This window comes from Alexandromys fortis, unplaced genomic scaffold (genome assembly GCF_014885135.2).
Source record: "Alexandromys fortis isolate MF-2015 unplaced genomic scaffold, M_Fortis_MF-2015_v1.1 scaffold_250, whole genome shotgun sequence".
Taxonomy (NCBI): domain Eukaryota; kingdom Metazoa; phylum Chordata; class Mammalia; order Rodentia; family Cricetidae; genus Alexandromys; species Alexandromys fortis.
In genome coordinates this window covers 479928-507674 of record NW_026068128.1, presented here as the reverse complement: position 1 = coordinate 507674, position 27747 = coordinate 479928, and the positions used below count along the sequence as shown (strand labels likewise).

The 27747-nt window shown below is 49.9% G+C and overlaps 1 protein-coding gene across 1 annotated transcript in view; it reads left to right on the top strand.

Annotated features, from left to right (window-relative positions):
• The window catches only part of Parva (parvin alpha), a 145926-nt gene extending 131321 nt beyond the window's left edge, over nucleotides 1-14605 (top strand). Inside the window, exons 8-13 of the mRNA XM_050125903.1 lie at nucleotides 481-500; nucleotides 731-792; nucleotides 1229-1297; nucleotides 3832-3933; nucleotides 4943-5015; nucleotides 11485-14605. Of these exons, the coding sequence (XP_049981860.1) occupies nucleotides 481-500; nucleotides 731-792; nucleotides 1229-1297; nucleotides 3832-3933; nucleotides 4943-5015; nucleotides 11485-11561 (403 nt within the window). The 3' untranslated portion in view covers nucleotides 11562-14605. The remainder of the gene's footprint in view (nucleotides 1-480; nucleotides 501-730; nucleotides 793-1228; nucleotides 1298-3831; nucleotides 3934-4942; nucleotides 5016-11484) is intronic.
• The last annotated feature ends 13142 nt before the right edge of the window (nucleotides 14606-27747 follow it).

Genomic DNA, 27747 nt, shown 5'->3' with positions numbered 1-27747 from the left:
GCCCTCTCTGAGGGTGACAGGTGTCACTTGGAGACATCACAGGATGGCCAAGAGCAAGGCAAAGCCAACCTCCAGGCAGCCAGCCACGAGTCTCGCTGGCCACTTGGCTCGCCTGGCTAGGTGTTCTCAGGCTCTGCTACAGCATTCTCTCTGAACTGCAGAGAAGGAGTGGGCACTCACACGCCGCTGAAGTAGATCTTGCGCTGAAGGCAGTAACCTGCCTGAAAACGACATAGGAGTCTCCATAATTGGAGATGTCGTGGGACCAAATGCCAGAGAAGCTCTTTGAGCTTCTTAACCAAGGCCAGACTGGCAGCAACAGGGAGGGTACAGCCTCACAGGAGAGGGAGCCATCTAAGGCCAGCCACGTCATCTCTCTTTGTGTTGTTTGTTTGTTTATTTTTGAGACAGGGTCTCATGTAGCCCGGGCTAGCCCCAAACTCAAACCTACTATATAACTTAATTTTTCTTTTCTTCCAGGGCCCTTTCTGGAAGACATGGTGAGTGTTGTGTGCTTATCTGGCTCTGGTGGCCTCACTAGAACTAGCTGGTTCTGTCATCTTTTGTGTCTGCCCCAACTTGGGGACACACTGGCCAGGTGGGGAGGGACAGCTTAGTGGTATGAAGAATACTTACTCACAAGAATCAGCCAGAGATTCCATAGATAGCCAAGCACATGGCTTCCAGCAGCCCTGATCGGCACTGCATGGTGTGTGTTCCCCTGTTTCAGAGCGGGATGCCTTTGACACCCTGTTTGACCATGCGCCAGACAAGCTCAACGTGGTAAAGAAGGTAGGCCTATGGCATCTGGGGGCAGCAGGGGCTAGAACTCCACAGTGCATGAAGAAACCCCAGCTTGCATTTGGGGTGTCCTGGACATCTTTCCCCTCTCTTGGTCACCGGTTAGTCACCTAGTGCCCTTCTGCTCCCAGCAGGATGCTTACCCTGTCTTTCCACCCACACCGACTCCAGCTTTCTCTGCTCCTCACACGGAATTCTTCATCTTCCTGGGTACCAAAGCAGGGATTGACAAGAGGAACCCATTTTGTCTCTTGTCCTCCTTAATTCCTCTTCTGCCCACCCTGACTCCAGATCAGATACTCCACTTGTCATCTGTCTCTTAGGGCTCCTGTGCCTTTCAGCCATGTGGGCTGCCTAATTAAGAGCCTCTTCCCCTGGCCCCAGGGCCCTGTCACACGTGAAGGTCTCCATCTCGATTCTCTTGTAGACCCTCATCACGTTCGTGAACAAGCATCTGAATAAACTAAACTTGGAGGTCACAGAACTGGAGACGCAGGTGAGTGACCGTTCCTGGGATCCAGAGCTTTCCAGGCGGAGGATAGAATGTAAGATATGAGCTGCTTAGAGAGGTGGACCAGATGGGATGTTCTTCCCCCAACTTTTTTAGAAAAGTTGCAGGAAAGAGTCCTGTCTATTCTGTAAACACAACACATGACCAAGCTCACTCCCTCCCCACCTCTGAATAGCCCCCTCATGTCGCTTCAGAGAAAGTGCACGGTCCCAATCACCACTGTCCACTGGTTGATTGGATGCAGGCAGTTGTAGCGTCGGTACCCTATATTCGTCTGTTTAGAGTGGGATTATGAAGTGATGTTGGCTGGATTGGAGCAACTAAGATGGGCCTGTCACGTGGTTAAAGGACAGCCACCCTGCTTTCCTCTCCCCTGTGTTTAATTGTCCCATCCTGACAGCCTCTTTTTAACACAGCCCTTAACACTCATCCTTTCTTAGAAGGACATCAATGGGATTTTATCATTCTTTTATTCTTTGATAATTTCATTTGTGTGTATTTTGATCATATCCACACCTACCCCCCTTCCCAGCTCCTCCCAGACAGCCCCACCCCCTCCTAACTTTATGTCCTCTTTTTTATTAATAACCTACTGAGTCCAGCTAGAGCTGCCCATATGCACCTGGGTGCAGGGCTAGCCGCTGGACCAGGGGCGACTACCCAAGAGCCACAGCTCTGAAGAACACTGGCTCCTCTGCCACCAGCAGTCATCAACTGCTAGTGCTCCTTGGCTAGTGCCGAGGCACCCCGAGCCCCTCCTCCATTTAGGCTGCTTATTGTCCACCCAGAACTCCCGAGGAGACACTCTCTGGCATCTGTCTTGTTAGCCCCACTGTGGTGGTAAAAGAGGCCACCAAGGTAGTATCTGCTGGATAGAACCTGCTCTGACATTGTCTACCTTAGTACTTAATAACTAATCTGTAATTTGTGTACCCCAGTTCCCCTCGCCACTCATTTTGAGTGAACTGCTGCTGACTGGCATTCAGTGAGCGTGAGCACTCCTGTTGTCTATAGAGCCCACTCTGGCCTTCAACGAACTCTCTTCTTGTGTGTCTGAGACAATCTGGAACATTCTAGAAAAGCAGCTAGAATGCTCTCTGGGGTTTCTTGACTCAGGGCCAGGTCTGCTGTGCCAGAGGATGCTACTTGGCGCTCTGGCTTCTGTCCACAGGTCCCACCCAGTAGAACCAGCCCAGCAGACAGGGCTGTCTCCCTCTGAGCAGATCATCCTAACCCTCCTGACTCGCAGATTGGTTGCATTCCGCCTTCACCTGCCCCAGCCACAGCCAGACCCAGACTTCCTGGCTTTCCTCGCTGTAGAGAGCTCTGCTTTCCAGGACCTACACAGGTTTCACGGGATGACATTCACAGGCCTCCCCTGCCTGAGGTGACCCAGGAGAGTACGGAGGAGCTAATACGCTTCCTTCTGGGTCCTTTGTGTCCCCTGCATCATTCTAGGAAACCTAATGAAGATGCTCCAGACCCAGACAGTAGAAGCCAACTTCATTTCATCCTCCAATAGGGCGACTGCGGGAAGTGTAGCTTGCAAGCCCCTGCCATCTGTGGTCTACAGACGTGTGGTGGCTCAGCATTTTCTGCAGGTGCTAGGACAGCAGATAAGCATCTGACTGCGACATATCCGCTCACCTTAACCCTGAGTCCTTCACATATGCACTTACCCTCAGACCGCCATTGCTCTGATCACCCAGGATACGTAGCTCGCCTCCGTAGAACAAAGCACTCTGTACTTAGCCCTAGAGTTTGGTTCTTTGGCTCAGTTTCCTAACCCTAGTAGCTCTACTTCCCTGGAAGGGACCAGGTCTCAAGCTCCTTTCCATGGTCCTTAATACGGTTCTCTTTGGCCAGCATGGATCCCAATTGCTTTGTCATTTTTTAGACAGCAGAAGCAATAATACTTAGTAAGTGCTACTTATGTACCAAGCGGGTCCCCATGCTAGCTCTGGGGAACAGACACCACACTGCTGCACCCCTACTTTACAGGTGAGGAAAATGAGGTGCAAAGACAGTTTCAGATCCCACAAGTAGCAAGCAGGGCTAGAGTCAGAACCTGTGTTTTTAACAGCTGCACTGGCCTGCCTCTTAAATCCCAAGGAAGGGACAAGCAAGCAAGAGACCAGGCCCAGTTGAGGCCACCATGTTTTCTGTTCTAAAAGCAAAAGTACCGAGGACCTTCATGTCGTGGTTCTTGTCCATCATCTGTCAATCCTCCTGATACCTCCTCCATACAATGGTGTCCCTTCCAACAGGCAGGGCGGTCTTCCTCTGCACCCCACTTTTCTCACCTATAAAGTGGAGGTCCAGCACTTGGATGTCTATTCCACGGGATTAGCTGAGGAGTAAGGCAGGTAATACACAAGGCAGCTGCCACATTGCCTCCCCGGTGGAGCTCCCCGCTCCAGCCACTGGCCTCGCCAGCCATCTGCCTACTGATGTGGCTTTGGGTGGATTGATGCCGGGTGGTGAAGGAGGCTTGTTCTGACACCTGGCTCTCCCTGCAGTTTGCAGATGGGGTCTACCTGGTGCTACTCATGGGGCTCCTGGAGGGCTACTTTGTACCCCTGCATAGCTTCTTCCTGACCCCAGACAGCTTTGAACAGAAGGTAAGGGGATGGGCCTTGGGGAAACCCATAACTTACATCTTGCTCATCTATACTGGGTCTGTCTAGGAAGAGATGGAAGTTGTCTTCTGACCAGACCTTTGCTGGTTGGAGATGGAGCCTCTAGTAATACTTGGGCTTGGCATGAACCAACCACCTGCAGCCCCCAGGCATGCCGAGCACTGTTCTTTGCCTTTTGTGTGTCCCTGCTTCCCTAGCCTTGTGCTCCTGCAGACACATAGCTGCCCTTGTTACGTCAGAGGAAGCATGGAAGGTAGCTCCAGGGCCAGTCAGCCCTGAGGCCCATATACATATAATGTGTATGTATGTATAAGTGTCCATGTACACATGTGTGTTTAGGTGCCATGGAGCCCAGAAAAGGGTGTTGTATCCCCTGGAGCTGGCATTTGTGAGCCACATGGGTGCTAAGAACAAAACTCAGGCCTCTTAACTGTTGAGCCATCTTTCCAACTTCTGATTCTTTTCTATTTTGATAAAAGAAAGCAGAGCATTTGAGACAAAGGTTGTACTGTAGCCCAGACTGGCCTGGAACTTGCGTTATAGTGAAAACTGGTCTCAAACATACAGCAATACAGTAGTGCAAGCGTGCATGCTGCTAAAAAATCAGCTGAGCTTCACCTCTAGGCCTTTCGTAAGTTTGGTTTGGTTTCGGCCTATCCTGGTTCTGCAGCCCCTCAGGAGCAGCATTTATCCCAAGGCAGAGGTCCCCTTGAGCACGCCTTACCTTCTGACCCTAGCAAATGTAAGCACTGTTATCCTTGAGTTTAAAGGCCTCGTCAGTTGATCCAAGAATGGGGTGGGGCAGAAAGAGCCTTTTGGTAGTGGCTAAGGTCAGCATGGCCACTCTCAGTATGACCAGTCCCCTTCTCTAGCCTCAGGCCCACAGCTACAGTGCTCAGCTCCTAAGCTTCCCAGGAACTGGTCCTAGGGTGCTGGGGTCCCAGGGTGCAGGATGTATGCAATGACATATCCACCGTGTCTGTCTTGCCAGGTCCTGAATGTCTCCTTTGCCTTTGAGCTCATGCAAGATGGAGGGCTGGAGAAGCCTAAACCCCGGCCAGAAGGTACTTTCTTTCTTTGCCCTTCCTTGGGTCTGGGACAGTGGGGCGGGACCTTCATTTATGGGGTCTGGGTGACAACTATAGCAATCTCCCGGTATATATGGACAGTTGGTTCTAAAGCCCTCCAGGGACACTCAAGCCCCTTATGTAAGGTGATTTTTGTAAGTGTTACAGAAAGAGTTGTATGTGACTTTGTTCAGGAAATAATGGCAAGGGAAATTTTTGACCTGTTCAGTACACATACAGTGTGTGTGTGTGTGTGTGTGTGTCTGTGTGTGTGTGTGTGTGTACACCGATATACATACAAAGGTTAGAGAAAGGCGTCGAGGGTCTTCCGCTATCACTTTCCGCTTTATTCCTTTGAGACAGGGTTTCTCCCTGAGCCAGGAACTGTTGAGTTTGTTTGTTTTATTTTTCCCAGCTAGGCTGGCAGCCAGTAAGCTACAGCAATCCTCCTACAGTGTGCAAGGCCACTCTCAGATTGCTGGGGGTACGAACCCCGATCCTCATAGTTGTGCAGCATACACGCATAACCACTGGGCCATCTCTGCAGCCCTGAAAACTTCCGAGAAATATTTTCTTCACGCCGTCGTCTGAATGCACACGCGTGGAGCCCATGGATACAGAGGGTTGGCTGTGTGAGACAAGGGCCGAGCAGAAGAGAGTGCTTGGGTACACATGGACTGCTTATGCTTGGCTACGTGTGTGCATGTTGGAGAGTGGGAGGCGTGTCATTGCTGGTCGTTATCCTTGCATCACTTGCTGCAGTGTCCTTGTGATCAGTGCTGACAGCGTGATGCTGGCTGCAGATGATGCCTGTCAAGTTGAGGAGGTCGGCAGCAGAGTCGTGTGCTTGCACCTTCCTGCTCCCTGAAAGACGTGGGGACGAGCAGAGGTTGTGGCTTCTACCCTGTGTTGCTTTGTTGCCTTCAAGCCAAGGTCTGCCTCCCAGCCCCTGCACCCACAATGCTGGCTCTTGTCTAGCCAGCCTGGAACCCTGCGCATCATTGTACACAGTAAAGGCAAGATCACCCCTGCCTTCAAGGCTGCTGCCACCAACCAGAGGAAGGAAAGCATCACTGGCTGGCTGCACATGTAGCGTGAGAGTCCCGGTAGTGGTCGGGGCAGAACACAGCAGGAGGCTGTGTGGTTGAAGGAGGGGCCCTTTTCTGCCTGGGTACAGTAGGGAGCAGTGCGATGGACCCAAGGACAGTCAGAACAGAACAGAAAGACTGGCAAGAACCATGATTGACATCAGGATGAAGGAAGAAGCTACAGGCCCAGCCAGGGACAGGGACTTAAGTTTGTGGCTCCCGCTGGCCTGGATGCCATCAGCTCCAGTGGACAAAGCTCAGTGTTTTGCTTCCTTTCATTCCCCCTTTGTCTCATTCCATAGTCTCCTCTAGGGGAGGACCTCTGGGTGAAGATGCCCTGGGAGCACTCTCCTGACAGGACAAGGTTCTCTAGCCTGATGCCCTTATGGATGAGCTTGAGCATCCTGCAGCAGCCCCAGCAGCTGACTTGGAGAGCACCAGCTTCACTTTCTTGTATTTTGGGTTGTATTTTGGGTTGTGAGCCTAGCCTTTAATGGCTGAGCCATCTCTCCAGCCCCAGCTTCATTTGCTGTGGTTGGCTCCTCGAACTGCTTCATGGAAACTTCCAGCCTACGGACTGGAGAGACTTGTTCTCATATGTTCGTGTTTGGGCCTTTGTTTCCCTTTAGATGGGGAGAATTTCCCAGTGTCGGTCTATAGGACTGTTTCGGTGTATAGAGAAGTTTAGAATGTGATTATTGACCCACTTAATCTGAAACTTCCCGAGCAATGGCAGTGGAAAAACACATGTATCTTATTTGTTGTTGCCCTGGGCATTGTGCCCATGCAGAAAATTTCCAGTGCATAAAGGGGGGCTGGAGTGGTGCTCTGTGAAGCTGGACTCTGTGAGCCGCAGATCCCATCATTCCCTCTGGCTTCCGTGCTTCCACCTGGGCGATGTGGCACTGCAGACATTGTAATTGTTTTGAGGATGTCTCCAGAGCAGAACACCGTGGTGGAGGCATCTCTCTCTCGCGGCAAAGATTCTGAGGCCAGGGCTCCTCAGAGCTCTGTAATCCCCATGTTACATCTCAACTTCTGTCACCTGGGCTTCAGAGCCTCTCGGTGACAAGTCAAACTGAGGGTGAGCATCGCATCCATAACCAATGGAGGGGCTGAAATACTGGGTGAGGAACCCCGTTACACAAGAAGCTGGGGTAGGAGGGCTGCGGGCTAAAGGCCTGTCTGGGATTTAGAGAGTGATTCCAGGCCAGTCTGGGCTACCTAGCTAGTTCAAGGCCACCCTGGGCAATTTAGTGAGACCCTGTCTCAAACTAACATGTAAAATGAAGGCTGGGGATATAGCTCAGTGGTAGAACACTGGTGTAGGACCTCGGTTTGATATCCGGGAGAGGGAAGGAGGGAAGAGATGAGGAGAGGAGGGGAGAGGAGAGGAGGAAAAACAAGGAGGAGAAACAAGAAAAGGGAATATTGGTTTAAGGTTTGTTATTGGGGTGTACACATCCTCAGAAGCACGTCTTGCTGTTCCCACCATTCAGGTGGGCTCATCACGAATATGCTCAAGATCCCAGCGTTGCACCCCGGCTGGGACTCAGGAGAAGTGCAGTGCAGTCAGAATCAAACTGTGGACAGCCAGCAGATGGGTGGCATTTGCAAACCACGGGCGATGGGGGGTCTGCCAGCTGGGACGGGCTGTGGTGAACATCAGCTGATGGCAGAGCAATTCCCTGGTCACCTCAACATGGGTGGGCTTAGTCTGTGCCCAAAAATGTGAACGCTTCCCCAGCCCCTTCCCCATAGCCCTAGATTACAGTGTGCAGAGCTGACAGTGACAGCTTCCTCAAATTCTGGTCATCACAAAGGTATAGAGCCATAGAAACCACAAGGGTGAATGGTCACAACCATGTTGGAAACTGTCTTTGTCTGATGTTTTTGGGTATCTCTAACACCTTGCATGGCAAGCAAAATATCACACATGCTGAGAGTCCCATCCTGCATTTTAATCTATACACATTACCTGGGAAAAAGGAACGTGGCAGACCTTCCAGATCATTCCAGGAGCCCCACATCATCACAGTCATCCTGACAAGCTGTGAGAATGTCAGTGTGGTCGGCATGAGAAAAGCTTGCCTGGCCATTGCCGCCTAGAAGGTGGAAAGGGTCTAGAAGCCAGGGCATGTGGGCAGACTCCATGGCGGAGCAAAGCCAGCGGCAAGGGTTCTGCACTGAGTCATAGAAGCTAAGTCAGTACCTTGGTTACATCCCAGAGAGACCGATAGGGGACTTTTAACCCCCAGAACTGGCAGGTACTGGGAGGTGACAAATTTGTGTCATAGGCCACCAGATCTGAGATTATTTGTTACAGTAGGAATAGGAAGGAAGCACACCCAGCGGCCCTACAGTTCCTCTCACGGGTATGCACCGCCACAGGCCAGGAGAGACATTGTTGGTGATGTTGTCCATCACTGCTTCTGTGCAATGCAGAAATCCCACTACTTGTAACCTCCCATGCTGGGACGACAAAGTTTCCCTAGAGCCCACATGGTAGAAGGACAGAACCTGTTCCCTAAAGTTGTCTTCTAATTTCCAATCCCACACACACAAATAGATGGTGTAATAATAATAATAATAATAATAATAATAATAATATTGTACTGTAATGGTTTCAACATGGGTAGTTCTTGAATAGGTGGTGTCCCTGGTCCCTGGGAGAAGAGGAGCTGAGGAAGCCTTCCTAGGCCCAGGGCTGTTTTCTCTCTCCTGTTGACTCTGGCTTGGTTCTCCTCAGCCTCAGCCTACTAGACAACCAGTGCTGACGGGTTCTGACTCAGAGGCCCACAATTCTGGCTTTTGTTCCCCGAGAGTGGTCCTGGACAGCCCACGCAGGCACACTGCGTGTGAGCTGCTCTTCTCACAAGTCATTCAACCAGGGCTCTGGCGGACTCTGCTCACATAGCACCAGGTCTCTGTAGATTCGCAGGCACCCACAGCCTTCCATCTGCTGAGATAGCTCAGTCTCTGGGTAGCCTGCTAATCTGCCTGGATCCGCTTGAATGGCCAGTCATCGGCTCTTTTGGTGAGAGCGTATGCTAAGCAGTCGCCCCTTCATCCTTACATATACCTGATAGTGGTGACAGGGATCAACTCAGGGAGATTAAAGAAGCGGGCCTTCTCTAGGAATAGCAACCCCTGCTGCTCTACAATGTGCAAAGACGCAGCTGTCTGCAGTAATAGCGCTGTTAGTGAGCAGAGTGGGGAAACTGGAAGGAAACCGTGTGTGCTTTAGTGTGTGCTAGGCATTCTTCATAAAGTTGTTGCCTGGTTTTACCAGTAAGAAAATGGTCAGAGAAGTTGGCCACGAGGATCTCATGGGGCAGTGGAGTTGAGCATCAACCCCTCGTGGACATTAGGTTAAAATAAATCCTCCTGTGCTGAGCATTGGCTTTCCCTGTCAACGTCAGAGCCCACCTGACTTTAACAGGCACAGGCAGTTTAGAGTGGTTAAGAGCACTTCCAGCCCTTTCTAGAGGACCCGGGTTTTGTTCCCAGCACCCACATCAGGCAGCACAAGCCTGTATAACTCAGCTCCAGAGCGTCTGATGCCTTCTTCTGGCTTCCATGGTTCCTGCATACATGCAGTATATGTTCAAGCATTTAGGTACACATACAAACATTCCAGAGAGGAGTGGGGTGAGAAAAGACGACTCCCCAGAATCCGTGTATACCTGCCTTACCAGAGCTATCCCAATGTGCACCCACAACTTCCTGCTTCTGCCTGTTCACCATACTGTGAGCCCTTCCCCTACCTGTTCATAGCCCTGCATGAGTGGAAAGAATCAGCCCAAAGTCCATAAAGCTGCACTTGGCGGAGGTGATTCCAATGGGACTTGGGGAGGCACAGACAAGATAGCTCGACAAGGCTCTGCCACCAGCCAGAGTTTCTAATGGAGACTAAAATGGGGGCAAAAATGGAAACGTTGGGTTCCGTGTCTCTGCAGATGTCCCAGGAGCCCGTTCTCTATCAGCAAGGGATTTGGGTGTGCATCTGGACACAGCTGGAGTAGAGCAGGGTTGGGTTGCAACCAGGCCACCAGAATCAGACATGAGGGAACTCTAAGACAGTCTACAGCTTGGGACCCTCAGCTTGCAGCCATTGAGTGCTTGAGTCTGGGCTTCAGTACGCATGACTGTTGGAGCTGAAGCCACAGCCATAAGAGCCTCGGGGCCAAGGGAACCCCCACCCAGCCCACCAGGGGCTCGGACTTTCCACTCTTCCTGTCTTGATGGAATTTGCGTCCTTTGGACCAGCACACAGCCTCCTCCCCAGTGGCTCTGTGCCATCTCTCTCATCTTGGAGCCCACGCGAGCTATTGATTTGGGTCATGCTTGCCTCGTGTGACCCACACACTTATACCTTTAAATATCATTATTTTTTAAAATGACACAGGAGCAGAGATGACTCTCCAACCTAGGTCAAGAGAGGAGGAAGGGAATTCTCCACATGCCCTGCGCCCTCCTTACCATAGCTCAGACCTCTCCCTGCCCAGCTTCCCTCTCTCTAAGGGCACCTGCTGTCCTGACTTCCTCATCAGCAGCCCCTGCCACCCTTGTATTGTTTGGAGGGGTTCGCCGGTCCATTTTTTTGTGTGTATTCTTAGGTAGCAGGATTCCTTTTTGAAAGTCTCCCCTTGTTTGCTCTGGTGTTTCGTAGGATGGCCCGCTGAGTAAACACAGAGGGGCGGGAGGTGGAGGGGAGTGCAGAGTAGGGGGGGGCACCCTGAGAAGTGGATGGCTGGGAAGTAGGCGGATTAGTGGGTGGAAGGAAGGAAGAAGTTAGCACCCAGCCTCCCTCTGCCCTGTGCAGGCCTGTGCCCTATTTGGTGCCTCCCTTCTTGAAGGCCCCTCCATCTTACTCTGGATAGCTCAAGTGTGATTGTTGTCTTTGCCTTCTCCTCCTCCACCACCTTCCTCCTCCTCCTCTGCCTCCCAAGTGCTAGGATTAAAGGAGTGTGACACCACAGCCTGCTCAAGTGTCCCCTTCTTCACAAGCACAGCACTGTGGTGAAGGTGGAGGCAGAGAGAAGAGCCTTAGGGACAGATGAGGCCAGACATAGCCAACGCCAACACCCTTCTCACCTGGAGCTGCTGTGTCCATAGTGAAGTCACACTCCTGGGTGACAGCCTTATTTCTATGGGGTTGAAACCCTAGACACTGGCCCCTTCTTCCCTTCGCGCTTGCTTGCTCTGAGTCCTTGCTACACACCTACTCGTCTGTCCACATGCGCCTGCCCCTGATGGCCGTGAGTCCCATCAGAGGACCACACTGGGCAGGTGCATGATGGATGATAAAGGGCCTTATTTGCCTACTTTCCCGAAGTGGCCCACAGAGGCCACTGATGAGTTCTGTCTCTCCACAGACATTGTCAACTGTGACCTGAAGTCCACGCTACGAGTGCTCTACAACCTCTTCACCAAGTACCGGAACGTGGAGTGAGGAGCTAGGCTTCCTACCGCTGCCTGGCCCCTTTCACTGCAGGCCATCTGGACCAGCTTCCCAACTGCGTTGCCCTGCTTCCTCCTGTCTCTTGCTCTATGCTCTCCCACAAGCCCAGCGACCACCCAGAGATAGTGGACATTAAAATCAGTAAGGAAATGGCCACTAGCCCAGTGGGCTAAAATGTCTGTAGGCCCTGTGGACTTACCTAGTGGTGACTTGAGAAATTGTCCCCCATTCAAATTCAGGCCCTAGATGTCCCTACACGTGCTGTGGGCATCAGCACAGCCTAGAGACTGCCCCCCAGAGCACAGAAATAAAGGTCAGAGTTAGTCCCCACATTAAGGGAGGTTTCTGCTGTGCTCAAGTTCATTAGCCTCATGCTGCCATTAAAGGAGATATCATTCTCCCCTTTTATAGATGAGGAAAACTGAGGCTCAGAAGTTCACTACTCATTATCATGTATTTTTCCTCTTGGGGCAACTTACTGGTTAATAACTGGTCAATAACTGGTCAACTGTATTCCATTCTGTGTGTATCCTGAAGTGTGTACGTGCTTGCCTTACTGGTATATATATACCCGCTTCCTCTCGCAGACAAGACACTATGGTTGCACCCTAGGGCAGGCCAGGTCAGGGCTGGGTGATTCGCACTAAAATTGCCAAATTGAATTTAACACAATTAATACCGTGTGTGTGTGGCAGGAGCCGCGTCCCTCAAATCCTTTGTACAAATGAAAATTACCCTTAATTCCTTCAGATTGGTAATAAGCCCACGCTCCGGTTGCAGGATGACATTTGGGAAGGGTTCTGTTTGGAATTAATAGAGTGCCCATTTCGCAGCCTTTTTGCTTGATTGCATGTAATGGATGTGCCCTATATTTTCCTGCAAAATAAGTACTCAATTCATTATCGTTAGGCAAATGTAGGGTATACTCACGCATGGCAGAGAGCTGGGCACAGACCTATTGGAGCATCGCCTGAGAAGTAGGGCTCATCAATGGGGACCCTTGAACTTTAAAAGAAAGAGACCTCCTTTTTGCCTTCTAATTGGTCATTTGGACCATTCTGGCTAAGTCTGCCCACATGCAATTACTGGCTAATTCCAGGCGAGGAAAATGTCAGTTTTTTAAACCAAAGCTCAGCATCTAGTCTCCTCACTTGGGTGACTCAAGGGCTGGTTTGTATCTCCTCAGACAAACCTGACTTGGAAGGAAAGTTCTGCTGTGCCAGTCTGCATCCAGGTCCAGTAGAAAAAACAAAGGGGCTGATGGGTAGATGGGGGGGTCAGATCTAAGGGATAAGAAGTGGGGGTGGGAAGCTGGATATTAGTGTGCTTTGTGTGGGGGATACGCTCAGAGACAGCTGCAGTTACAGTCCCTGGCCCTTGTGCTGTTCAATTGAGACGGCCTTGGGACAGTGACCTATGCTATGTCCTCAGAAAACTCTCAGAAATATGCCAGGGCAATGCCAGCTTGGGGTGCCTCCTCCAGCAGTGGTGACCACCTTGTCACTCCTTAGCTACATTTCTCACTGCGACAAAATAGCCTGATAGAAGCATTTACGGGAAGAAGGGCTTGTTTGGCTCTTGGTCTAAAGGCGCACGGCCTATCGCGGAAGACAGAGCATGACAGCCGGAGACACCGTGGTAGGAAGAGCATGCAGCCAGGCTTCCTCCCCTCACATCGTGTGAGAACCAGGCGAGAGCAGACAGGCAGTGGGGCTGAGCTATGAAACCCAAAGACCCTGCTCCAGCAACCTCTGCCTCCTAAAGGTTTCACAGTTTTCAAAACAGTGCCACCAACCGAGAACGACGTGATCAAAATGAGCCTGTGGGGGACATTTTCCACATTCGAACTGAAACATCTAGTAAAGCCTTTCCTGGTTTGAGGGTTCGCCAAGATGGCTTTCCACAACATTCCAAGTGCTCTTGTTCCCTTTTGTACTGACCATCCAGGGCAGCTCAGAACCCAGGACCTGTAGACCCACTGTGCATCATTTAGACCCACTGTGCTCCTCCCTGCTTCTCTCATTGTGAGAATTGTTACTCTGTGCTGTGAACATCTAAGATGTGAAGGGAATTTTACTGTCTTACGTTGATCTGTGTGTACGAACAGAATTCTTTTTTGCATAACTTATGAAATGCCATATTTTCATTAGGATTAATGTTGGTCTCACGCTCTTTAAGTTCCTGGTAGGAAATTGAGAATAGCAGCTGCTTGGCCACTGAGGCAGAATGAAGTAAGAGGCCTGCATCCACTGAGCACACTTGGCTCGTGGGACTGTGCCTTGCTGCTGTCCCTGATGTTCAAGCCGTTAGTACACAGTACCCTCCTGAGAGCACTCCTTTAGGGCCTCGTATTATCTACAGTAGGAAATCACACCAAAACTCAGAAGGTTTCTTAATAGCATGTCAGTGTACCCAACAACTGGGCATTGGGACTAAGGTCTTTGACTCAGTCCAAAGTCCCCAGGCTTGGGTCTGGTTTTCCAACCCTGTCATCTCTGGAGATGGGTGTTTTCCTCTGGATTCTAGATCATGTACTTCAGACATGAAGGAGAAAGAGGCATCTTTACTATTAGTAACCAAACAGCCTTCCTCTCCTAGGAAAATGAGAGAAGAAAAAACTGAGAGGAGAATCCTCCCAGCTCACAGTTTGAGGGTACCAGGAGGGGAGGGTGGAACGGTGTGCAGCAGGTGTGAGGGCGGATGCAGGCAGGAAACAGAGAGATGAATGCTGGCGCTCGGTCTGCTGGTTTTCTACTTAGTCTGGGATCCCCAACCTATGGAGTTGCACCACCACAGTTAGGGTGAGTCTTCCCACCTCAGTTAATCATCATTCTTAATAGTTGATACATAAGTAACACAGAATTCAAAAAGCAGGAATGATATCTGATAAAAAAAAAAAAAAGGCAAACCTAAGTATCCATCTCGCCTCTTCCCCATCAGCCTCCATCCTCCAAGGAGATGACTCTTTTGATTCATTTCTTCTGCATGATTCCAGAAATACTCTGTGCAAATAAAGCTGAATGTACATACAAAAATCTTTGCTGTGCTTTTTTCCAATATAGATATCCTGTTATATATACTTTCCTATGTGTTGTTTTTTATTGTGTTAAATCTTGGAGATTGTCCTCCATGAGACATTAAATGAACAATGTTTAAATCTTCTAAACTGTATCTCACAAAAATTGGAATCTGCGTGCATCATTCATGCAAAAGCATAGCTCTAGTCTGCACAAGGTAGGATGGAACCCAGCCCAAGGCGGAAGCAGCATCCTCAGCGCAGGACCGCCAGCATCTCATCATAGGCATCTCATGCTCCAGGAACTGAGTTTTTCAAGTCTTCCTTTGGAACATGATGGAAAATCGTGTGTAATTTTTTTTCTTGTGGCTGATGATCTGCAGTTAGGACCCAAAGTCTTATACATGTTAAACATCCTCTACTGCAGAGTCTCACACACGTGCACAGACGTGCACATGCACACACACCCCACTTGTATATAATTTGATTAAGGTTTCATTTTTGTACGCAATTAGGTCAACTAATTGGCAATTGACTAAGAAAGCCTTTTAAAGGTTACTGCATCCCCTGCAATATTGTGCAGTCCAGTTGCCTGCCAGGCTACAAGAAAAGACACATCTCCCTTGTGAAGATGGACTGGACATACCCCAAGTCTCAGCGAACACTTCTTCATCGGCCGCTCACCAGAGCAGCCTTGAGTTGCTGGCAGTTCCCAGCTGCTGCCATGGGGACTTTTTAATTATGAATCAGCATTGTCATTATCAGCTCATTTTGTTGTGGGTTGCTTGGTTAACCCTACAGAGGATATTGAAACTTATTTACATCAACAGAATTCCAGGACTGTAATTTTCCAATAACCAGACTCTCCAACATGTATACATTGTGGTTCCCATATGACTCACCCTTCTCCAGTGTGAGAGCACTGTATACATCATTCCCTCCCTGCCCCCCCCCAATTAGCACTCATTTATTTTTCCACTGGAAAATGAGACTAGATGGAGTCCATAGGTCAGATGGTTTCATGCTGCCTAAGGAGCAAGCTATTTGAGACTTGCTGCCTTTGATGGCAGCCTCACCTCAGGAATCTAAGCTGGATGCCCCATCCTGCTCTTGCAAGAGGAATATATTCTCACCCCTCCTCAAATCCCAACAGTGCACACAATCTCTCCTATCAGATTCACTTGGATCTACTGGACAGTAACAGGACAGTCGTGCAAACATTGAGAGCAGGAGGAATCACCCTGAGGTACAGTGCCACGTGATTGATTGGCACACTCACGAGCTATAGAAAAATGTAAGAAAAATATTTTTAGATTTGTTTTTATTTTTGTATATGTGTGAGTGTTTTGTCTGCAGTGTGTATGTTCCACATGCACACAGACCCTACAGAGGTCAGAAGGCATCAGATCCCTTAGAACTGAGGTTCCATATGGTTCTGAGCTTCTGTGTGGATATTGGGAAGCAAACACGGGTCCTCTGAAAGAAGATCAAGTGCTCCCGAGCATCCACAGGTTTGTGCCTGCTCGGGCTAACAGTCTTCCTCAGAAGATATTTGAGCATTGACCAATTTGTGTATCTGGAAGTGGCTGTGGAGCCAGTTCCCAGGACACAAAAGGACAATCGTATTAATTACTATGGAAGTGGTCACATTTAGATTTGGGGGTCCAAAGAGGTTTGTGGAAATGTGCCATTCTGAAGTCCCACCCGCATCTCAGCTGCTGAAGTGAGGGACCCCCCCCCCCATTCACACAGCGCAAGGCAGGAGGAAGCTCGGTTACGAGAACTGGTGGAAGGGCCGGAGTCCAGAGAGCTTGCAGAAAAAAGGGGCACCCTGTCACTCGGTGGAAGAATACGACATTTATCACAGCAACAACGGAAACACCAACAGTTCAAGCCTTCCTGCTGCTGTGGGGGGGACACTGGCACACCCCTCTCCTCCCTTCCAAACATGGCTGCAGAGCGAAGAACTGGGAAAGGAGGTGAGGCTTCCACCACCCCACCTTCAGCCCCTAAGTGGCCTCAATCCACTGTCGCCTCCCCAGAGGCTACAGAGACAGGGCTTTCCCCGGCCACCCTGATCTCTCTGCTGTCCATAGAAAAAGGCTTTGAGAGCCCACAGCCAGGGAGGAGTCTGTGAGGGGTAGATAAAGGAAAGGAGACTACTTGGTGTTCCATGAGGACCAGTGCCCTAACCTCGCCTCAGGGGATGCCTGCTTCCTCCTCATGTGGCTCAAGGATTGCTATCATTCACCGGGGGTGGGAGTGCAGGCTAGCCCAAGATATCAAAATCCACAGATGCTCAAGTGCTTCATATAAAATACAGTAATGTTTACATATGATCTTATGCAATGTTCCTGGGTGTTGTCCTCTTGTTACTTACAGACCTGCTACACAACAGGCTGCGTGAGGAGGTCCGTGCTGTATTATTTGGGATCTTCCTATGCTTTAATACAGACAGTTTTTTTTCTGCACATTTAAAAAAATACATTTATTTATTTACTGTTTATTTATAAGGGAGGTGTGTAAGAACCTTCCACAGCATCTGTGTGATAGTCAGGGGACTGCTTGTGAGAATCAGGTCTCTCCTCCCATCAGGTGGGTCTGGGGGATGAAACTCAGGTTGCCAAACTCGGCAGCAAGTGCCTTTACCCACTGAGTCATCTCGCAATCCCTTTCCTACACATTTTTGAGCTGCTATTGCCTGAATGCATTGATGCAGAACTGACAGGTATGAACAGTTGGTGTATTAAACTCCTAGATATGGGCTAAATAATTTCATTTCAGGCTGGCGAGATGGCTTCGGGACCAGCCATCAAGCTTCATGATTCAGGTTGGATCAACAAGACCAACATGGTGAAAGGGAAGAACTGAGTCCCCAGGTTATCATCTGATGCCCACAAACATGCTACACATGCCCACACACATACAATAAATAAATGTAATTTAAAAAATAATTTGAACTGGGCAGTGGTGGTCCACGCCTTTAATTCCAGCACTTGGGAGGTAGAGGCTCTTAGTTCAAGGTCAGCCTGGTCTATAGAGTGCGTTCCAGGACAGTCATGACTACACAGAAAAACCCCATCTTGAAAAAAAAATTCCCCAATTTATTCTGACATGTATAATTTTCATAATGATATCGCCTTATATAACATCTACCTAAAAAAGGGTCCCTATCAAAGTTTTGTGAAGATCTTCATTATTTGTTTGTTTGTCTGTTTTGGGGGGGTTGGTTTTTCAAGACAGGGTTTCTCTATGTAGCCCTGGCTGTCCTGGAACTCTGTAGACCAGGCTGGCCTCCCGCCTGCCTCTGCCTCCCGAGTGCTGGAATTAAAGGTGTGCACCACCATGCTCGGTGAAGATCTGTTCTTTTCTCAGAGTATTTATGTTAGACGTAGTAGCTCTGGCTGGTCTGGAACTGGATATGTAGCCAGGGATGACCCTGACTGGGATTATAGGGGGGCTCCATCACAGCTGGCAGTCTGCAGTGCCGGGGGTGGGGCCCAGGGCTTCATGCACGCCAGGCAAGCACTCTGCCCTGCCAGCCCAACCTCTAGGAGCTCTGACATGCTGAAATAGCCCTGGGAATCTCCACGTGGAGCTCCTGGGTAGGAGCGAGTCCAGTAGTGCCAGCCCCAGAAGCAACATTCTCCTTGGCACCCCATCCCCACCTCCACCCCCGTATATTCTTGCCTCGCCCCACTGCCCCGGAGAAGCCTGCAGGTAAGCAGGTCCTGGCTTTGATGCTGCCCTCTGAAAGGGCACTTAGAGGAATCTGAGAAGTACCCATGAGTAAGATAAACGATGTTTTATCAGTGAAACAGACTTTTCATTTCTTTTTATCGATTTTTATGTTTTCACATCTTTGGATATGATCGGCTGGCCCAGGGCGGCATTCCAAGGCACACAAACGTCATTAAGGCAAGAGCATGAAAGAGTGTGATGTTTTATTGAGGCGGACAGGACAATAGATAAATATTTAATCTATCGCACATTTGCTCAGTATGGGAGCCGGCCTGGGCCCACATGACTCCCCAGCTGTTCCGTGACTTCCTGGAAACCTCAATAATAGCCTGTTGCCCACCCCATGGGTGCCTGCCCTGGGCAAATATTTGTCAGTGTTTCTGAAACCAGCTCCTAGAAGCCTTTCCTTGCTCTGGCCACCAAGGATACCACATCTTCCCTTATTTGTTATGATTCTAGAGGGGAGATGCTTTCGCTGACCAGGGCGTTTGGATTAAAGCCAGGAGCCATGAAGTGGCAAGCAATAATCATGCACTCAGTTAAGATCCAGGAGGCTGTGGACTCCCATCTCTTCTTGCTGAGCTCTCTGATCACTATCATATGTACGGAGGTTGTGATGGTCAGTTTTAATTGTCAACCTGACAGTCTAGAATCAGCTGAAGAAAGAGGAAGGTCTCAGTGAGGGATGGTTTAGAGAAGGTTGGCCTGTAGGCCTTCTGTGGAGCTTGTCTTGCGTTAATTGATGTGGGAAGACCCATTACCACTCTGGGAAGCACCATTCCCTAGGCCGGGGATCCTAGACTGCATAAAAAGGAGGTGTGCATGCGTCATTGCTCCCTGCTTCCTGGCTACCCCTACCATGAGACCAGCTGCTTCAGGCTCCTGCTGCCCTGACTTCCCTGCCGTGGTGAGTGGACTTTACCTCGCACAGTGAGCCAGTGTAACCCGTTGCTCCTTTAAGTTGCATATATCACGATATTTCTGTCACAGAAATAAGAAAAGAAACTAAGACACCCTACTGTCCTGCTTAGGAACTACATGCTGTCATGGGCACAAAGACCTGAGATCAATCCCCAGAACCCATGTTTGAAAAAGGAAAAAAGTTGAGTAGGTCATATGCGCTTCTATCCCAGAGCAGGGGAAGCAGAGGCAGATGGGCCCGGATCCAGTCAGCCAAGTAGGTTGAACAGTTCCAGGCCAGTGAGAGACCCTGTCTCAAGCAAGCCAGCAGGTGAACTGGGGAGATGGCTCAGCACAAAAGAATACTGCTGCTGAAGCTTGTAGGTCAAAGTTTAAACCCCCAACTCTTACAGAAAGAGCCAGGCAGGGCTGTGCACTCTTGTAACCTCAGCACCATAGGGGGCAGGAAAGAGAAAGGGAGTTCACTGGGGGTTTGCTGGTTGCCAACCTAGCCAAAAATGCAGTGAAGTCCCGGCTCAGTGAGAGATCCTGGGTCAAGGAATAAAAGAGAGAGCAATAGGGTAGGGCTCATCCTCTGGCCTCCATACATAGTCATAGGAGCACACATACACACATACACAGATACACACACACAGGCACAGACATACGCAGACACACACAGACACAGACATACACAGACGCACACAGAGATACACACACAAAGATACACAGATACACATACACACACAGACATACACACACAGACATACACACACACATACACACACACACAGAGACACACACAGACACACACACAGACACACACACACAGATACACACACACACAGAGACACACACAGAGAGACACACACACAGAGACACACACAGATACACACACACACACACACACAGAGTAAATACATAAATATTTACCCAGGGTGAAAGTGGGGAAGATGGGGATTGGGCAGGTAGCTCAAGGGCGAGAGAGAGAGCTTCTTTAAGAGACAGGGCTGATAGCTGGGCGTGGTGGTATGTGCTTTTAATCTCAGCACTCAGGAGGCAGAGGCAGGTGGATCTCTTTGAGTTTGGGGCCAGCCTGGTCTACAAAGCAAGTTCCAGGACAGCCAGGGCTACACAGAGAAATCCTCTCTTGAAAAACAAAGACAAAAAAGAGAGACAGTGCTGCCTACCCTGGCAGCCTCAGGAAAGGGACGCGGCAAACTCAGTTATAGTTCCTCTGTTCCTCTAGGTCACCAGGGATAAAGAAGGAGGCATAGGGGCTTCAAAGCCACCACCAAGCTACACACTAAAAGAGACAATGATGACCTACCCAGAGCAATCCCCCGTAGCCAGTCTGGAAAGGCCCTCCTCGAGGGGTACACCACCCCTTCCTCAGAGAATCCAGAAACCCAGGTCCATGAGAGCCATAGCTGTGCTCCCCCTTCACAGAGGGCCTGAGTCCTGAGGTGACAGCCTCCCCACTTCTCCCGGAGCAGGCCTCGACTGCTGGCCCCAACACCAGTGCTCTGGGCCACCAGCCACACAAAGGCCCTCTGACCCCTGCCCCACACAGTGCTGACTGAGACCTGGGAGTTCTTGGCAGGTTCTAGAAGCGGAGGAGCAGCCACAGTGAAATCCAGAAGGCTCCTCCAGAAGCCAGCGCTTAGGGAATAATTCTGCTAAGTCATAAATGCTTAGAATTCCTCAGCTTTTGCCTTCGAAATCTCTGGCAGCCCCAGACAGTAGCTGGGGACTCATGGACACATTAATTTTTCTTGCTCTGGGGAAGGCCAGGCACAACAGGGGAAGCCAGCAGACTGAGGCTCCGGAGAAGGCCTGTGCAAAAGATGCTGTGGTACCTCCCTGGGGATCGTTCTTTGTTCCTCCCTCTAGCCCCTTCTCCCCAGTGCTGCCCCCACTTCTTTAGGCCTCTGCCAAAGATAGATGCTCGTCAACATGTCCTCCCCTAGGAAACACAAAATAGTGGCTATGCTTGCTCCCTGTAGGTGCCTGTGCTCCCCACAGATGGTCCTGGAACCTCTACTTTCCATAGGTTATCTGTGCTCCTACGTGTATCCCTGTGATAACTGCTCCTGACAGGTAACTATGGTCCCCATGGGTGTTCCTGTGATCTGTGCTCCCCACAGGTGGCTGTGCTCCCCACAGATGTTCCTAGGACTTGTGCTCTCCATAGGTAGCTGGACTTCCATGGGTGTTCCTGGGATTGTGTCCCTCCCAATTGACTATGCTCCCGTAAGGGTTTCTGTGACATGTGTCCTCCCTGGTGGCTATCCTCCCAGATGGTTTTGTGTCCCATTGGTGCTGTTACCCATTAGTGGCTCACTCCCCAGTCACTCTTGCTGACAGCTCCATCTCTCAGCCTGCTGTCCTGGAACCCAGCCTGGCCATTAGGAGAACAGAGAGAGGCTTCAGGGATCCGGTACTTAGAGCCCTAGCAACAATCCAGTCCAACCCTGCTCCCATGCTCAGTTAGCCTCAGGAGGCAAATGGGGGAGAAACAGGTATTAGGACCTGTATTAGGACCTTCTAGTTCTGTTGGTCTCTGTTTTGGGTCAGTAATAAAATTGCTCTTAGTCTATAAGCATGCTCCCTAATCTTCATAGCCACCCTGGAAGACATAACCCAGTACATCCCCTCCCTCTCTCCCTCCCTTCCTCTCTCCCTCCCTCCTTCCCTTCTTCTCTCTCTCCCTCCCTCTCTCCCTCCCTTCCTCCCTCCCTTCCTCCTTCCTTCTCCCCTTCCTTCCTTCCTTCCTTCCTTCCTTCCTCCCTCCATCTTTTTGACTGCACTGGAACTTAAACCTGAAGGCTAATCAAATGTTCTACCACTGAGCTAGAGCCCCAGTCTTGTCCTCACTTCTTACAAGTAGCCAAATCTTTTGAGAGGTGGGTGAGCAGGTAATTGAGTGGCCTAGGGTAGTGGCAGAATGAACCCAGCACAGGTCTTGGTGAGGCCCTCTGTGGAGGAGACCTCACACGTGCACCCCCACATGCCCCATGAGCCACTTTTCTTACAGGCCAGTTTCCCATTCATTCTCAGGCCAATCATGCCAGGCAGTCACTGTAACCCTGGTCTACTGAGGGTAGAGAGCCAGGATTCAAGCCAAATGTCCAGTTGTCCCCAAGGTTGTGCCCAGAAATGTCCGAAATGTGTCATATTTGTGCCTTATACTGGAACCTAGACACAGCTAGGTGAGGAGGTAGCAGGAACCTTCCAGAGTGATCACACTGAAGGAGACATGCATGTAAGCACAGCAGGGATGACACAGACCACAGCAACTGGTCATCTGGTTATGAGTAATTAGAAGAGACAGGTGTGACAGCTCCAAACATCAGGGCTAAGGAGGAGGCAAGAATGTAATCCCCCTGATTTGGCAAAACATGCCACACACATGCCACAAATAGCGCCCCCGTATCCCACAGGTAAGTACCGTTATTATTCAGGATCCAAACACTGAGTATTTAAAGACACGGAAATATTAACTACCTGATCTGACACGTGTCAACTCATCATACTATATTATAAACATGTTGCAATGTCTTGAATGAGAATGATCCCCCATCAGCTTACATGTCTGAATGCTTGGTCCCCAGCTGGTGGCGCTATCTGAGGAAATTTCGGAGTTATGGCCTTCCCGGAAGAAGCATGTCGCTTGGAGGCAGGCTTTGAGATTAAAAGCCTCCATCACTTCCAACTCATTCTCTCTGCTTCCTGATGGTGACTGAAGATGTGTGCTCTCTGCTTCCTGCCCTGGCTACCATGCCTGAGTCCTTGCCAGGATAGATCCTTCCCTCTCTGGAGTCATAGGCCCAAATAAACTCTGCAATAAGCTGCCAAGACCACGGTGTTTTAAAACAGCAGCTGAAAAGTAACTGTGATCACACCATGGCCAAAAGTGACTAGGGGAGGAAGGGCTGATGTTGCTTACTCTACCAGCTCACAACCCATCCTTGAGGGAAGTCATACCAGGGACCTGAAGCAGAAACCACAGAGAAAATGCTGCCTACTGGCTTGCTCTCTTGCCTCTGCCCTGACTAGCTTTCTTATACAGCCCAGGCCCCTTGCATAGTGATGGTGCTGTGGGCCAGACCCTCCTGTATCAATTATCAATCAACAAAAATACTCCAAGAGACATGCCTCCAGGCCAGTCTGATCAAGGCAGTCCCTAGAATGAGACTTCTTCTGGTAACTCCAAGCTGGGTCAGTTTGACAATGGACGCTAACAAGGAGAACACCAACCTATCCCTGTGAGAGTCTTGCCTGGAGCTGTAGGTAGATCTGTGGGCTAACGTATTGTGTGGGGTAAGTTTGGAAAGACGGAAGTTAGGTCTGGTGACATTAAACTACAGGACTTGCTTTTGTCCCGTTTTTTAGGAATCACAGTTATCAAAGATTCTCCCGTCTTGCAAGTGGTGGTAGCAAGTGTGACCATGCAGGGAGGGGAGGGAGGTCCCGTGGGCTCACAGCATCCACAACACTTAGGATCATTTGTCTTCATTGTCAACCTGACTAGATTTAGAATCACCTGAGAGACACACGTCTGTGTGAGCCTGTAAAGGTGTTTCCTTAGACATTTCACTCTGAAGGAAGGACCCACTCTAAATGCGGGGGACGCTATCCCCTGGATGGGGGACCCAGCTGGATAGAAATGGGGAAAGCATGCTCCTCTCCTGCCGCTATGCCTTCCCACCATGGTGGACTATGACCCCTCACCCCGCCAGTCAAAATTAACCTGTCCTCCCTTCTGTTCCTTCTCGTCAGGGTTTTAGTCTCCGAGACAAGAAAAGTAATCCGCCGTCCATGAACAACAATACTTTACTACCGCTGGACCTGTGCCTGTTGGGTCATCAGCCCTTCCTGACCCCCAGAGTCCAGTGCCAGGCTTTGTGTCATGGAAACCTTGCTTGCTTCCCCTCACGGTGTTCTTTTCTTTCCAGCATGATCGAGAAACTTGGTGGCCTTGTTGATCGCTCAGCAGCCACTTAGATTTCAGAGTGAAAAATAATGTTAGTATACCAACCTTGGACTCAGGCACATGGGGTCTACAAGGCCAGACGTCCTTTGTGTGATTTTATTTGTTTCTTTGTGTGTTTGCTTGCTTGCTTGTTTTGATCTTTTGAGACAGGGCTTCTCTATAGTTTCAGAGCCTGTCCTGGTCCTGTAGACCAGGGTGGTCTCAAACTCACAGAGATCTGCCTGCCTCTGCCTCCCGAGAGCTGAGATTAAAGATGTGTGCCGCCACTGCCTGGCTCTTTGTGTGACTTTAAAGAAGAAAAAGAAAGGTGAGGACAAAAAGGAGGGGGAAAGAGAGGAGAGAAGGGGAGGGGAGAAGGGAGGGGGGAGGGGAGAAGGGAGGGGGAGGGGAGAGGGGAGGGGAGGGGAAAGGAGGGAGGGAAGGGAAGGGAAGGGAAGGGAAGGGAAGGGAAGGGAAGGGAAGGGAAGGGAAGGGAAGGGAAGGAAAGGAAAGGAAAGGAAAGGAAAGGAAAGGAAAGGAAAGGAAAGGAAAGGAAAGGAAAGGAAAGGAAAGGGAAAAATCCTTAACTGGAAAACTCCAAGGGATCTTTAAGACTCTGAGGCTGTGTCAGGCATATCTAAGTATAAGGGTTTGTATCTCTCAGGTGGGAAGAACTTGTACTCCATCCAAGGACTTAACGGCTATTAATAACTGAAGTCCATAGGTCACTGTCCAAGGGACTCTGTGACCTCTCCCCTCTGGTGTGCTGCCTCTCAGAGCCACACCAAAGAGTTGTGCTATTTGACAGGATCAACCAGGGAGTGGGCATGAGCTCGTTCCTGGAGAAGGCCACCGCTTTCCAAGTGTGTTCATTTTTGGAAATGTCCTCCTACCGTGTGTCCCTCCTAGCAAGACAAGAAATGACCTTCCTTCTCTGTTCCTGATTTGGTTTCATGGGTTTTTTTTTTAATGTTTCTCTACTGAAGCCTAACTAGAATCTCATTTGCTTGTAAAGCCCCCCAAATATAGAAAGTAATCATTCATCCACATGTATGACGCACCACCAGCCAGCCAGGCTCACATGTTTAGGGACTGCCAGCATGTGCCAAGCCACGTAAGGCATTAGGGTACAGAGAAGAGCAAGATGCTCTTCCTAGCTTGGGCTTACACAGGGTGTGTGCAGTGCACAGCAGTTAGGAGCCTGGGGCAGGAGAACTGAGAGTTCAAAGCTGTCTTAGGGTTTCTACTGCTGGGAAGAGACACCATGACTATGGCAGCTCTTATAAATGAAAATATTTAACTGGGGTGGCTCACTCACAGTTTCAGAGGCTCAGCCCATTATCATCATGGCAGGAAGCATGGCTGTATGCAGGCAGACATGGCGTCGGAGAGGTAGCTGAGAGTCCTACATCTTGCAGACAACAGGGAGTCGACTGAGACACAGGACGGTATCCTGAGCACAGGAAACCTCAAAGCCCACCCCCCCCCCAGTGACACCACTTCCTTCAACAAGGTCATGCCCACTCCAACAAAGTCACACTTCCTAATAGTGCCACTCACTGTGAGATTTATGAAAGTCAGTTACATTCAGCCTACCACGAAGGCCGATTTGAACTGTACAATACGAGACTTAATTGCAAAAGAATATATCTGCCCGCCTTGCTCTTAACATTTCTGGTTGTTACTATTTTTTTTTAATTATTTTTAGATTTATTTGTTTTATGTTAGGTGTATGAGTGTTCCACGTTGTAGTAACCGACCCACTGTGAAGCCAGTACGTGGATCCGTGGCTCTCAGAAGCAAGCATCAGTTTCTGTCCATTTCTTGCCTGTTTCATTCCGCCTACCAAGAAACACACTGTAGGTGAATGTCTCATCTTCTACTGCTCCTTGGCTCAGGTCAAGTTCCCAACAAATAATCCAAAGGTGGATGTGTCTCCCTTCTCTCTGCTAGAGCCGTCTTCCGTGAGAGAGCCCAGCCAAGAAGGAGAGTGAGATCATTCTCTCTTGACTTTGTGTGTGCACATGTGTGTGTACCGAGTGTGCCTGTGGAGATCAGAGGTCAGCCCTAAGGTTCATTCATTCTTCAGGTGTTGTCCACCTTATTTTGAGACAAGATGCTCTTGTTGGCCTGAAGCTCACCCACTAGGCGAGGCTGGCTGGTGAGCCCCGGGGATGCTCCTGTCCGCGTCCCAGCACCGAGATTATGAGTATGTGCCATCATCTCTGACGTTTTTCACACAGGTCTAAAGAATCGGATGCAGGGCGCATGCTTGCATGACAAGTACTTTAACCAACTGAGCCATCTCCCTCTGTCTTGACCTGTTTTGAAAATGCATTTCCTCAGGTCGGGATCTCTGCTGAGTCATTTCTGGGGTCCTGCCTTTCTCCTACCGTGAAGATCAGGTCTTTGTCACAAGCCTTTTCTGGGTACTTCCAGGAAGTAACTGCTGGTACCTCGGGGCCTATGGAGCTGCCTCAGGACTGACAGCAGAGACTAAAATACCACAGGCAAAAATGAAAGGCGTGGTTGGTCAGCCTCTCTCAGAAGTGTCCTGCCAGGCCTGTCATGGTGCTGGGGAGGACTCTGTGCAGAGGCCACTTCCCACTCTGGTTTGACAATCCTCCCTGCCCTCAAAGCATATCTTCTGTCACCTTCATGTCAGCCCACCATCAACAGGAAGTGACCAGGCAATGAGTCGCTCATCCTTCACGGAAACCAACTTTAAAGACTTTACAGCACAGATCTCAGTGCCCCAGAGCGTGTCGAGGCTCCTGAGACCCCTGGTGCACATGAGTTTATTCATATTGAGTGTTTGCTTTAGGGGGAAGTGTAACCCTGTGCCAATGGCTCAGAGTTCTCGCAAATCTGACCAATCATCTCCTACCGGGCTCCAGGATCGCCCAATCTTCAGGAGCTGCAGCTAGGATCTGCACACACCCAGTTTCCGCTGCGTCTCCACACAGCCCGTCGTCCTACCTCTATGTTCTCCTGCTTGGTTTCCACTTCCTTTTTTTCAGAGACGGGTTCTCGTGTCATCTGGAATTAACTCACTACATAGCCAAAGGTGCCCTGAAACTCCTGGTGCCCTTGTCTTCACCGTCCGAGTGCCGGAGTCCCAGGCATGCACCACCATGCCCAATTTATACAGTACTGAGAATCAAACCCAGAACTTCGAGCATGCTAGGCAAGCATTCTATGAACAGCTACATCCCAGCCTGCTTCCTCTCCTTCACTCGACTCTGTGATTGCATCCTGTGCTCCCTTTTTCAGCTCTCTAGAAGGCTTCCTTTGTTTATAGCATAGTGAAGATAAGGAGGGGCCCCAACTACAACGCAGTTCAAATCTTGAGATTTCTGTTCACCGGCTGTTGTTCATCCTAAGGAGAAGAGTCGGTCATCCCGAGCTTAGTTTCCTCTTATTAATATTCTCTACCTCTTAGAGATAATGGTAAATTTAATTAGGCCAGTGGTATGTTAGGTTTCAAACCTAGGACAAATGGCTAAGGTGCTGTCTTGGGGTTTCTATTGCTGAGAAGAGACACC